Raw genomic sequence first — 12,989 nt, forward strand, 5'->3', positions numbered from 1 at the left:
CTGTCAATACATTCAGAACACATATCTTCTCTTTAGTCAATTATCTTTGCTACCTGTTTTTTTACTTGCGTCAAAACCTCAGACCCAGAAAACCTCAGAAATGTTGCTGTTGAATATGTATACCAATTTTTCACCAAATGTAAAAATACATTTCTTGCATACAAAGTTTAATTATAAAAATGACCTCTTTGGCCTTTTAGTAGCAACTACTATTTATAGCAGCTAAGCCCCAAAGCAGTTTAAATCTTCAAAACACTTTGATAAACTTAAGTCTTTAGATTATATTGTATATATACATTCTTACACTGAAGCTGGTAAGTAAAGCATGGTTGTAAGGTAAGACATTAAATATAAAAGGTTACTGCTAATTAACAAATAATGTATAATATAGATAGTTCTATATGTTTAAGGAAATTATATGCTATTATTGTGTTATTTGAATAAGTAAGAGCATGTAATTATCACTCTAGTTACAGGAAAGACTGATTTAATTTTAATAGGAGCTGGATTTGACTTTAAATGATGTAATGTTAATGAAAAAACATAGAACTAATGTATTAAAATACGGGCGATTTTTTGTTCCATTTCAGCAATAATTATGACTGACAGTGTTCAGGATATAGAAGTGAGTATATGGCTACATCCTTAGTGACATTCATTACTTCCGTGGTAATAGCTGATTCTTCAAGGGCATACATCTTTAAAATACACGTTGAAGGAAGAGTGTGATGTTTACTATTTGTAGTTGATCTGTGACTGGCGGACCCATGTATCTGCGACACATGCATTGCCAGTCCTAGTGCCCCAGCCACAGCTGCCTTGGGCTTTCCATTGTGCAGATAATTTGCAACTCTAAGCAGAAACATGAACTTCTTTGCCATGGTTCACTGGCAATTTTATCATTATATTTATACAGCAAGCAGGCTGATGACTCAAACTCCTGCAGAAAGTGGCAGGGTACAGATCTGTACGCATCTTTAAAGAGACAGCTTTGGTAAATTATAACAGAGATTTTTCTCTTGTACTAGCTAACTGAGATAACAATAAGGCATGAAGAAAAACTTACGCACCCATATGGGCAAAGCATGATAAGATTTCATATAGCACGCAAGATTTAAAAAAACACATTATCCTTATGCATAACACAAGCTTGGTTATCAAATCTCCAAAGTGTGACATGAACTCTGTCTCCATAAGACACTTACATTTGCACTAATTCTTCTCTGAAATGCAACTCTCTTGAGCTGCAGCATTGCTCAATCTCCTCTTCTTGCTTGCAGTAATTTTTGAACCAATGACAAACTCCACCATTCAGAGGTCATGAGACAATTTCACAAGACTAGGTTCACAATCATGAAATTTAAAAAAGGGGTTTTTTGGGTTCTCCTTATTAGGATTTAGGCCCCACTTTCTTAAGCTTTTCTTTGCAACGAAGAACAAAACAAACTTACCAAAATTCCCTTATAATTGCTAAAATTCCACAGTTACTCATCATGGATTTTTTTGAAGTAGGACATTTATAAAAATACCAACCATGATCAGATTCAAAGAAAAAGCATTAGCTTGAAATATGCATATCATTTTGGGGATCAAAGAATTGTTAATCAAATATCCATCTGAAATAGTAGCAGTGGCTAGTTATTTTAGTGACTTTTTCCTACAAAAACTTGCTTAGTAAATAAGATATTATTTATATTTGAACTTCTTTGTAAATCAGAGAGATCTTCTGTAATTGTTGTTGGAATACCTGTGTGACGCAGGACATATGATTATTTACATGGGTATCTGGAAATTTCTTCCAAAGGCCACAAAGTAGCAGTTGCCTGCTCCTTGAAGGTAAAGTTCAGATTATGCAGGTATGATAGGCAAGAATACCCGCCTCTACTTGGCTCATACCAATCTTTCTGAAGTGGAAGAGGTTATATTAGAAACTGTGGTCTATGCAAAATGCCATTTTTCAGACAGACCCCTACATCTTTTAATTTCCATGTGTGAGCTCGAATGTAACATTCCTATGGTAATGGATCTTGGTTTGGAAAATTTGGCTTCCGATATCATTGTCCTTGAAAATGGTCAAAATCTGTAAGGGAGCTGTAAACAAGGAGAGTCAATAGCAGAAAAGTGAAGAAACAGATGGATTTGTGAATGAGGCATGTAGAATAGGAGTAGGGGCACTGGATTCTACTATTTTATTAACCATGTACTGTCAGTATAATCATGAGCTCATCAGCTTTCCAATACTTGAGAAAAACTTCCCTGCTTACTGAAAGTGGATAAGGAGAATTAGCTCATAAAAGACCTATGAAATGTTCAGAAAACTTTCAACTTAACTCATCTTCTCTTAATATTACAAAGACATAACCATAAAGCTGCTCTTCAGTTAAACCTCTTTAATGTCGGCTTAATGTCAAGGTGATATCTTAAATGAAGAGTTTTATTTGACCTTTATCTGATTTTTTTCTCCAAACTGAGGAAAGTACGCAGAAGGTGTTACAGAAGATCCTTTCTGTCCTTTGGGCAATTTTAACAACAAGCAAAATGTCCTTTTTCATGCACAACGAAAATGCCAATTTCTCTTCAGGAACTGCCAGGGGAGTTTAGATGACAAACTGTGACACAGTAATCTGCAATCCCACTAATACTTTCCTTGCCAGAGGCGAGATTAAAGTTCAGAATTTCTGATGCATCTTTGAATGCAAACCCCTTTTGAGTGAGATACTGAATTTTCAAGTAAAGATGGGGACAGTAGTGTAGAAGAAAGACTACATTCAACTAGCACAGAAAGCTAATGAAGAATGGATTGGATTATGTTTTCACCCAGCTGTCATTTTACTAATTACACATACAATTTGTGTATGTGCTCTGTTATTTTATACTTTGAAAGGCCAAAAACTGCAATGCTCTTTGGTAAGTACCAGATCGTTCCCTTTAGTTACATGTATAAATTCTTCAGGTGAAACTATCAGAAGGCATCTGCACCAAACTTACACAATGTTGGTGAAAAAAGAGGACTGTCAAAGTTGTTTCTATTCCAACTTCTCAGTCCAGATCTACAGCTTATTTTTAACTTTTTTACATATTTTCTCTGTTAAAAAAAAATGGAAACAGGCTTGAAGGGTTTTATTACCCAAAATGAATTTCTGATAACTCTCTCAAAAGAATTCTCATATGAATTTTGATGAAAACTGAGTCATTTTTGTAAAACACCACTAGTATTGAATAATGTTGAATAATTTTTGGAATAGTCTTTTCCAAAGAAAAATGTGTCTTGAGAAGTAAACTAAGCTATTCTTTACGCATAGATATATGTTGCATCCAAACAACAAGAATCAATTGTCTGCCATTGACCAAATATTTTTGCAGGTGACAAGCTGTTGGGATATTTACTTATACGTGGCACTTACTATCGCTCACATAGACGCACAGAGACCAGGTCAGACATTGCTAATAGTGAAGCCTTGGTGAGCCCACAGCCCACCTCCAGGGAGGTGGCAGCTTGTTCAGCTGGGTCAGGTCGAGCCGGGTGCTGCCGGGGCCGTGCCAGCGGGCAGCCGGGAGCTGGGCTCGTATGGTCAGCACACTGGCAGCCTGGCTGCCCGTTTGGGCTCGGGGGATCTTGAGGGAAGGCCTGCGTTTTTCCAGCTTGGCAGTGGAAAGTCCTCTGCTGGTAATTAAAGTAGGTGAGTAGAAAAGGAAAAGCTGGTGCGCATCAAACGCGCATAACCCGTGTGAATCTTTTCTAGCTAGTTATTCCCAAATAGCTGCAGCTAAGCTATGACTTACAACTGCAGCCAAAAAACTTCAGGGCTTGGCAAAGCAGGGGCTCGCACAGCTTGCTGTGACGGGAGTCAGACAAGGTATTAGAGAGGAGTCAGGAATTCCTCAACATCCATAATAATGAACATCTGCTCTTCTGTACAAACAAACAAGAAATACCTCTCTCTGTAAGAAACCATAGATGTTCTCGTACCTTCAGCTTTGAGTCTGCTTTCAGGCGCACAGCTGCAAGTTAAGAATGTTATTCCTCCCCTGTCCTCTAGCTCTGGGGTATAAGTTTCACAGACAGCAGCCCCTGCCCCAGCATGGGTCTGACGCAGTGAGGAACGGCACACAGTGTCCGTCCTAATGGAGGAGCAGACTTTGCAGGGGCTCCACTGCCGATGACCGGCAGCTATACTACTCACTAATTTACGCCGATATGCCTTTCTGGTTCTCACCCCTTTATCTGTAGCTGGGAACTTGGTGGTATGTTTGTGCTCTAAAGCCTTTGCTAGCCCTGCAAACTGAGCTGTGGTTTGGGGGAGCTGGCTGGGAGGCAAGAGTTTCACAGAGCACGGCTGACCGATGTGTTTCCCCTAGGCCAACACTTCCAAAGCAAGCCACAGAATGATTCTGCAAAAGGGATTAGATGGGAGTTTTGCAGAATTTAGCTCTCTCCTGGCAATTTCCCTTGGTATATTTGGGCTTTGTACCTTTAGACTGAAATACAGACTAAAACACAGCAAATATCAGAAGCATAAATAGGTCGTGGCACCATATGAGTTTTCTGTTTTGAGGTAGCCTTACAATGTATGTACATGTGTAGAATATGGTTGCAAAGAACAGGTCCATCATGTGTTCTGGTGTAGAAATAACTGCTGGGCAAATCGGAAATGCGCTCTCGGAACAACTTTTTATTCCTTGGTCTTATGCATGAAGTAGGCTATGGATGCTGAACAGAGGGGTTAGTAAACTAAATGCTTGCTGTGTTCTTATACAGCTAAGCACCTAATTAATTTAATAATTTGTTTATTCCTTTAGATATGGTGTATCAATAAAGTTCAGTAACGCAAAATGACAGGTAGAGGATAGATAGATAGGGGGTCTTCACCACCACTCTGTAATCAACTGATATGTACTGCACTTGCAAAGTTGTTGCAGTATTACTGCTACAACTATTGCTACAAACCGTCCGAAATAATGTATGGTCCCTCCGGGGATAAACATTAGTGGAAATCAGAAGATCAGCCATAACTGGACTTTTGACACAGCCTTGATGTAAGAAGGTAGAAAGCCTGGGCTGGTTTCTCAATTAGGTGAATTTTTGGAGAACAAGACTTTGCTTGTGATTGCCTTGTTTTCCAGATAAGGAGAATATTTTAGGCTCCAGCTCTGTCCATAATGATGCAGTTTCAAAAGCAATACACACATTTTAAAATAAAAAAAAAAAAGAGAGAGAAGCACAGTCCTAGGCATTCTTGGCTTCATTACATTGCTGTCTTTGTTCATCCCCATTTCAACTGTAAAGGGATAAGTGAGCTGATTGAGGAAGGATAACAAGCCAGCTCAGAGAGAAACGTATTTGGAAGTCTAAAAAATGCAAGCAACTTGACATGTGTTTGTTTCCTAAGGTAGCTCACCGCTGAAAGCAGACACAGCAAAATACTGTGGGGAGGTCCTGAATCAAAATTCAGGAACTAATCTACAATCTGTTAAATGTTGCATCCTATTTCTAACATAGGATAAACTAAGTATCTAATATTTGCAGGCACAAACAAAAAACTGAACTGGTGCAGCAGACAACTATTAAAAGTGTCAAAGTAATTAATAGCCACTAGCATTAACTGCTGCATGATATGAACAGAATACTTTTGAATGTATTTCAGATACATGTAATTTCAAAACTAGATCTACAGTATGACAAAGTTACTATGACTACTACATGTTAATTAAGGAAAAAAAAAGCAATCTTCCTTACCTGCTATTGCTTCAAGGCTAGGGATTGCAATAGTGCTGTAAGTGCTAATACATTTGCAGGACCACGTGCGAATTAAAGTTTCCTCTGCATTTTCCAGGCCTGGCAATCGGTCCACGAAGAATGAGCCCCACTGTTCAGATACAAAGTAAGGAGCTTTGGGCTGATCTCCCTGAAAGAAAAATAAGTAAATATGTAACCTTAAAAAAAAAAAGGAATCTTCTTTCTCTATCCAACCACAAGCATTAATTTAAGGAACTCCAGCGTTTTGCTGATTTTCTGGGAAAACTGTATTGTATCTCAGGAGCAACGTGACTTTAAAATGTTATAAAGAAAAACAATAACAATCTTCCTCCCATTAGTCCCCAAGCTCCCGTTTACGCAATTTAGGGATTCCCTAGGACATAAAAAGTTGGCTTTAAATATTTTTCCCTTAAAAAATCTTCTCTTTTCCCCGTTTTTCTGGTTTCGATAGTGTGAATAGCCTGCTGCCTTTCTCTGCTGGAGAAACTGGGTAGCTGCGGCACAGCTAAACCTAGCCTGGAACTCCTCCCGGGAGAAAGGAGTCTGCCGGTGCTGGATGGACTAACTGCGAAGGATGCATCATGCCACCTCTGTTGTGTTATCTGTTTCTCAGCTGAGGAATGAGCGAGAACAGAGCTGCAGGATCCATGCAGAGCCATTCAGTTGCCTAGCAAATTGTGAAAGTTTGGGGTTTTTTATGTATATTTTCAGAAAACAACATGTAGACTCATTATGTTTTAAAGAAAGCATTAAAGCAGCATTGGGAAAACTCATTTTTTTAACAGTTCATCTAGAAACCTACTATATATTGCCATGAGCAGCCAGAAAAAGCTCCAGGAAATGAATTGATTTTTTCAGAGGTCTGATTCTCAGAGTGGGAATTTCTTCCTTATTAAGGATGAGGGAGTTGTTACATTTCGGATTTACAGCCCAAGGCCTTAGTAAAACCAAGCCCAGTTAGATATAAGAGTTGTCATCAAGTCACCTGGTAGAGAACTCCCGTCATTTTGCTACTGACTTATCTCCACATGACAGGGGCGGTTTGGTAGGCTAAATCTTGATCTCAAATCTGAAAAGAGCTGTCAAAACTTTGCCCACATCCTTAGGAAGCATCAGACGTTGCTCCCCCTGCCACTCCTAACCGATGCCTAGAAGATATCCGTATCTTATCTGCAGCATACATAGCCTGCAATGAAGGACAGACCACGTACCATGAATCTATACATCTGTGAAATGAGGCAAAAGTCCCCTGTTAACATCGCTACTCCTCACGTGCCTGGAGGCACGCATTCAACAGTGGGGCCGAGGAGCTCTGGAAAGTGCGCCAGCCACTCCGGTAGTCCCCGGACATGGGATTTGCTCTCACAGCAGGACAGTAGGTCCTAGGAACTGCTGAGCGATCCATGTTTTTTATGCAAAACCCCCAAGCACGCGGTTTTGCTCTCAGGCATATTGGTCAGACAGCGGCAGGTCAGACGTTGATTGTGTCAGTTGAGGGTACAAAGCCTCAAAGACTACATCTATAGACTTCAGAGAAATAATGATGGTACCAGCATTCCTCAAGTCCCAGGGCTTTCCACTAAGTTAAACCACCTGGAATACTTACTATCACCTTTGCTTTATTAAGTGCAGACAAACAGGGCCTGTTAACAGAGCAGACAGAATCTGTTAATAGGACCCTTGGGTAACACTCATTTGTCAGCTTACAAATGCCCTTTCTAAAATACAAATAGGCAGGGAGCTGAGCTCTTAAGTTTTTTAACATTTGGCAAAGAGATGAAAGAAAGAAGGATGTAAAGGAGACAGGAGTGTTAGTATTTTTTAAAGGCATTATTTAGATGGAGATTTGCCATCTATGTCATCATCTTTGTACCAAGCGCAGAGCACTAGGACTGCTTTATTGCATCCAATATGATGGATGGTACTCATGGCTGTATGCTTTGTGCCAAGGTAGTAGCACCACCACCGACTCTTAGTGGCAGAAAAAATCAATGCTTAAAATACGGTTTTGCCAGTATAACAGCAAGTTTTTGAGGTGTTTTCACCAGCACAGCTGTGCTGGTCACCACAACCAGATGTCCCTGAACAACACACTTATGCTGGGTGTGCAAATGGACAAACCTGCCACTGGTCTAACTTTTGCACAGAAACTGCCCCCTACAAGTCATGTGCAAATATAAAACATTTCACCCATGATCATTGTACCTAAACTACAACATGGATCACTATAAGCAGACTTTACATTAAATGCACTTAACTTCAGGATATTGCTTTAAACATATTGTTTTAACTCACCAGGCTTCACAACAGCCCATGAGGTTGTTCCTGAAATTACTGTTAGATTTGTGTTAAAGATAAGGGGGAATGAAGAGACAAACAGAGCCAAAAGGTACAGAGTAATTAGCTTTGTCTATGGTCACAGCAAGGGAGTCCCAGAAACTCGGGGAGTTAAGGGCCCTGACCCCCCCAACCAACCAGCCACTAGGCAATACTGTAAAAATTCATTTTTCCTTCTAATTGCAAAAATATCATCTACATCTGCCAATAAATTCTTCGATTTCTGCTCCATTCATTCCTATAGCCCAAGGTTTTTACACACTGACTAGCTCCTCTGTAATAATTTCCCTCGAAATCCTGGGACAACTTCCAGCTTTTCTTTGAGTTTTCATTGATGGAATTGATCACACATTTAAAGAACAGAAGGCAAAAACAAAGCCTCCAGCCAAGCAAACAAACCCCCAGATCTGGGGGAATCTTGTTTCAACACAATGCTTGGTATTTTTTTCCCCCCTGCATGCTGCAATTCACTTAGGAGCTGAGTAATTACATGCATAGTTTTTAGTTTGCTATGCTCTTGCTCATTTGGTTATGACTCATATACTTGAAAGAACTGCAGTTGTTACCGTAATTTCACAGTTATGTGTATCTGGCTTATATCATGCATTTAATTGAAGGGAAAAGACAGAAACTGCTAATGAAAATGGAAATTACTAGCCTCCCAGTTTGTGTGTGAGGAGGTTGTTTTCTTCCCCTCCCTCTGTTAGTGATGAAATGCCAATCAAACAACTGAAAACAAGTTTTTGTAATTTCTTTCTGAAAGATGCAATTGCAAATTAGGTTAGAAAAAGACTTTATTTCTTCAGTAATGTTTTCTCAAGATTGATAGAAGGGAGGATTGCATCTTGTATTAAATTTTCAGTCCCTCTCTGCACACACAGCATGGCATGGAAAATCTGCAATAGTAGTCTATTTTTTTTATTACCAATGAATGATAAGGCTGATGAACAAGGCTAAATCTAATCCGTTAGTGCCTAATTTTCCAAAAACACCTGACTTTGTACAATCCTTTGAATTGGCTTTCCTCCCCTCTTAACCAAAGGGTTAATGGGAGAAGTTGATTAGGGGAATGAAAATAAAACTTTCATAGGCTTGTAAAGGGAGTCCCTTTGAATTAGTCCTGTTAAGTTAGTGGTGTCCAGTCAACTGCAGAGATATGGATGTGACCTGTTGTTCAGACTCCAGTGAGCAGTGTGGTAATGAAATAACACCAGTGACCTGCCACGGCCCCCTTGGTTCAGGTTCCTTTAATCAACGCAATTCATTTCTCCCTTGCTTGCTTGCTGTCACTAGTAGCGGATGTAAACTGAACAGGGGTTGTGTGTGGCAGGGGTGGTGTCTCCCCTAGATACTGCAGTCTCTTATCAGGAATACTACAGTGTTAATGAAATGTCAAGCGCATGTCTAAAAGTCTCAGTTTCCTGCTTGATAACTGCAGCGATAGAGAAGATGGATCTTGTGAGCAGCGACCAGAGCTATTGCAACAAGATAAAACCAAATCATCGTCAAGGGCTTAGAAACACATCACTCAATAACTCTTTTTTTGTACTTCCAGGAAAAGAAACATTTTCTGGCTGTCTGTTTAAAAATGTGTGCTTCAAAAGCATATATTGAACATGCTTAAGAAACCATGGTTGAATAAAAAAACCCCAAACCTTACGGAGATGTACGTTCTATGCAGCAATGCAGCGGTCTCCAGTCAGAGAATGAACAAAGTTACGGAGGAGAATGAGCTTTTTTTATAGCATTAATTAATTAAATCATATTATATTAACCTATGTAGCAGTACTACTCACTTTTCCTTTGTCTTGCCCACCCCCCCACCCCCGTCTTACTGAGAAACACATTTTTCTTGATAGGAGACTTGAGTTTGTTTGTCTTCACTTTTGTTTTTCTAGATCCCAGGAAAAAGCCTAAACATTAGTGATTACATTTCCTTATTTCAGTGACTGAAATGTCCTTGTCTGACATTAGTTTAGAAATCAGGATAGTGGGGGAAAATATTAGATATGTCTATTAGAAAAAGTAGCTATATAGATGTCACATCTATGTTGTTTTAGTCCCACTGAAGATATCCTTTTCTCCATAAAAAGCAGGGGCTTTTAAAACACTTTTTAGTCAGATTAAGAACATCTTTAGTATAAAAGCACCCCACAAAAATCTTCCTAACAGTAAGTTAGCTTTTTAATCACACAGAGTAATTATTTAAAAAGAAAAAAATATTAAGTGCTTTTCAAAGCAAAGTGCAAAAAGCATATATATCTCCCTGCAGTTAGAAGAAAATGATGTATTTATTTATGAACATACGAAAAGAAGAAATGCTCCAAATGGAGAGTGAAGCTGCACTGTAGTTCCTACATAGGACACGCCGGAGGTACAACGCTTCTACCTCGGCCATTCCCCATCTACTTTGTTCTTTGGCAGCGGAGAGAAGGATAAACCATAGTAACCTTCCACCTTCTGTGGGGGAATTAAAGTGTGGCAGTTGTGCTAAGGCCCTGCTTCCCAGCTGCGATCAAGCTGAAAATTGCATTATCTATCTGAGGTAACTCTCAGTAGTCTGCACTGGACCAGACTTCGAAACAGTCCCTCTTATCTGAGCACAGCTGTCACATAATAATAAACAACCTATGAGGGAAGGAGCAAATTAAAAGTTCTTTGTATATAAGGAAAACACAAGCAATCTGTATTTCATGGGGAGAGAAATAGAGCTTTAAAACAACCTAATAAAAATTCCTCCACGTTTACAGTTGGCCACGACACACAGGGAAATGTCATGAACTCGGCAGAGTTCAGGAGCTGGACTTAGGATGAGCGGCCATGAAATTTCTCCTTGTAGGACACAGGGCAGGTTCTTGTTGAAAAGAGGGCTGGTTTTTGGTTAAGGGACTGTGCATATAGGTCTTTCCTGAGGTCTGTGATTTAGCTCCGGGTAGAGGCTCTGTGTCACCCATGCAATGCTGAGCTGGGGCAGGATGGCACCTCCCACTGTGGCCAGGAGGGTACGTCTGTGAGGGATGCTGATGCTGCCAGCAGCCTGGTAAGATAGGCAGGCTCATTCTCAGCGCAGGTGGCATGAGGCTTTTTTGTAACTTACTTTCTTCTGTTCCAGGAAACATCTGCAAGGAACCCTTACCTCATATTTTCCTTTCTTCTCCAAGGGCTCAGATTCACTCTCCGCAGGCACCGTAACTTTGTCCCCTAGAAGCTCCTCTAAGATGAAGACAGTTTCCCAGTTGCTATAGTGACGTGCTGGGAAAATATCTGAGTGCATGCTGTCACCAAAATAAACAACCTACGAGGGAAGCAGCAAATTAGAAGTTCGTTGTATATGAGGAAAACACAAGCAAACTGTATTTCACAGAGAGAGAAAAAGAGCTTTAAAACAACCTAATAAAAATTCCTCCATGTTTACAGTTGGCCATGACACACAGAGATCTTATTAATGTCACAGTTTGGGGCTTTATCTTCAACCAGCTCCGTAAGGAAAAGGCTGGCCCTGCACTCCCTCCTCGCTCTTACTCTCCAGGGGAATTGCGCGGGGATGCCCGGCTGGCACTGGCAAGTGGGATGCCGCTGAGATTTTTCAGTGACAGAAATAGCCTGCCAGGAAGCAGTGGAAAAGACTACCAAGAAAATACACTAAACAATGGGAATGAATTTTGGACAACTTTGGTAACAAGGGAGAACATGGAGCATCTCTCGGTGACTCAGGACTCTTCTGTGCCCAGGGGGTAGTTCACCCACTACGGAAAATGTGGTCCCACCGTCGTCAGTGGGATTTTCACCCATCCAGACCTGTAATTAAAATAACATGATCCTACTTTTCACTGATGCCACCTTTTAATCTATTTGTTCTGTTTCCTCAGGAAGATTGTTTATTTCCTGATTACAATATGATTCTCTCCAAAGCTGCCAAAATGCATGATGATGCACACAGAACAAAACATCTAGAAAGTTTACATATTCTACCAATAAGAAGACTAATATGCTGCTTCCAGTTCTGGACTGCAGTCTGTTAGACAACAGCAAGCATAACCAGAACAAAAATTTGTGACTGATCACGTCAATAACTTTAATGAAAGCTTGTCTGGTGAATTTTAGACTGAAACACGGTATTTTCAGCAAAATTTACTCTCACTTATAACACACCTTGGGATCCAGCTTGCCAGTCATCTTCTTCAGTAGTTCATAAAGCTGGATGGCATTACCTTGGGAATACCAGCTGGGCTTGTCCAGTGATAGCAAAGCCTCCTGCTCCTCATCATTCTCTGAAATCACCAAGCAAAATTGCTCGCTGTTAGTGAGAGCAGCCCATGCTCCTGTATTCGTGAGATGTGTGAGAAGCTGCCTGTGCACAGCTTGGAGATCATGGTCTATTTTGACATTAAACCAGCTCTAGTGCCTGGCTCAAGTCCTGGTACTGACTGCTGGTTCAGTCGAGGTGTTTGGTAGCTGGGGGTGAAACCATGAGATAAGACAGACTGTAAGAGACAGCATGTACCTTTCCCCACAGAGAAATTGCCTACTGCTTTTAAACACTGACATAAATACAAGAAAACAGACTGAGGTAGATCTTATGGGCATCCGCCAGTCTTAGATCAGCACAAACAATGAGCAGTTCCAGTTATCATCCAGTTTTGAAGAAATGACGAGTGGACAATATTGCTGCTGGTGGTGTATGTGGTATGTGGTATGTATCCACACTGGCAGCTGTCAGTGAACTGGAAAAATCAGTAGAAACTGAAACTCCTCGGTCACCACCCAACTGTGCCATAGGCTTCATTTCTAGTGGGTCCCAAAGCAGCTGGTTCTGTCCTGGTGTCCATGTAACCTTGTTGCTCATTCAGGTGAACTCCTTTTAGCTTCTTTCTGGAGCCAAAATACTAGCCTT

At 40.4% G+C, this 12,989-nt stretch overlaps 1 protein-coding gene across 1 annotated transcript in view; it reads right to left on the minus strand.

The window, feature by feature from the left end:
* NT5DC1 (5'-nucleotidase domain containing 1) overlaps nt 1-12,989 on the minus strand; it is a 153,343-nt gene that overhangs the window by 7,367 nt on the left and 132,987 nt on the right. Inside the window, exons 10-12 of the mRNA XM_059835534.1 lie at nt 12,248-12,366; nt 11,232-11,390; nt 5,738-5,906 (exon numbers count right to left, since the gene is read on the minus strand). Of these exons, the coding sequence (XP_059691517.1) occupies nt 5,738-5,906; nt 11,232-11,390; nt 12,248-12,366 (447 nt within the window). The remainder of the gene's footprint in view (nt 1-5,737; nt 5,907-11,231; nt 11,391-12,247; nt 12,367-12,989) is intronic.

This window comes from Gavia stellata, chromosome 2 (genome assembly GCF_030936135.1).
Source record: "Gavia stellata isolate bGavSte3 chromosome 2, bGavSte3.hap2, whole genome shotgun sequence".
NCBI lineage: Eukaryota > Metazoa > Chordata > Aves > Gaviiformes > Gaviidae > Gavia > Gavia stellata.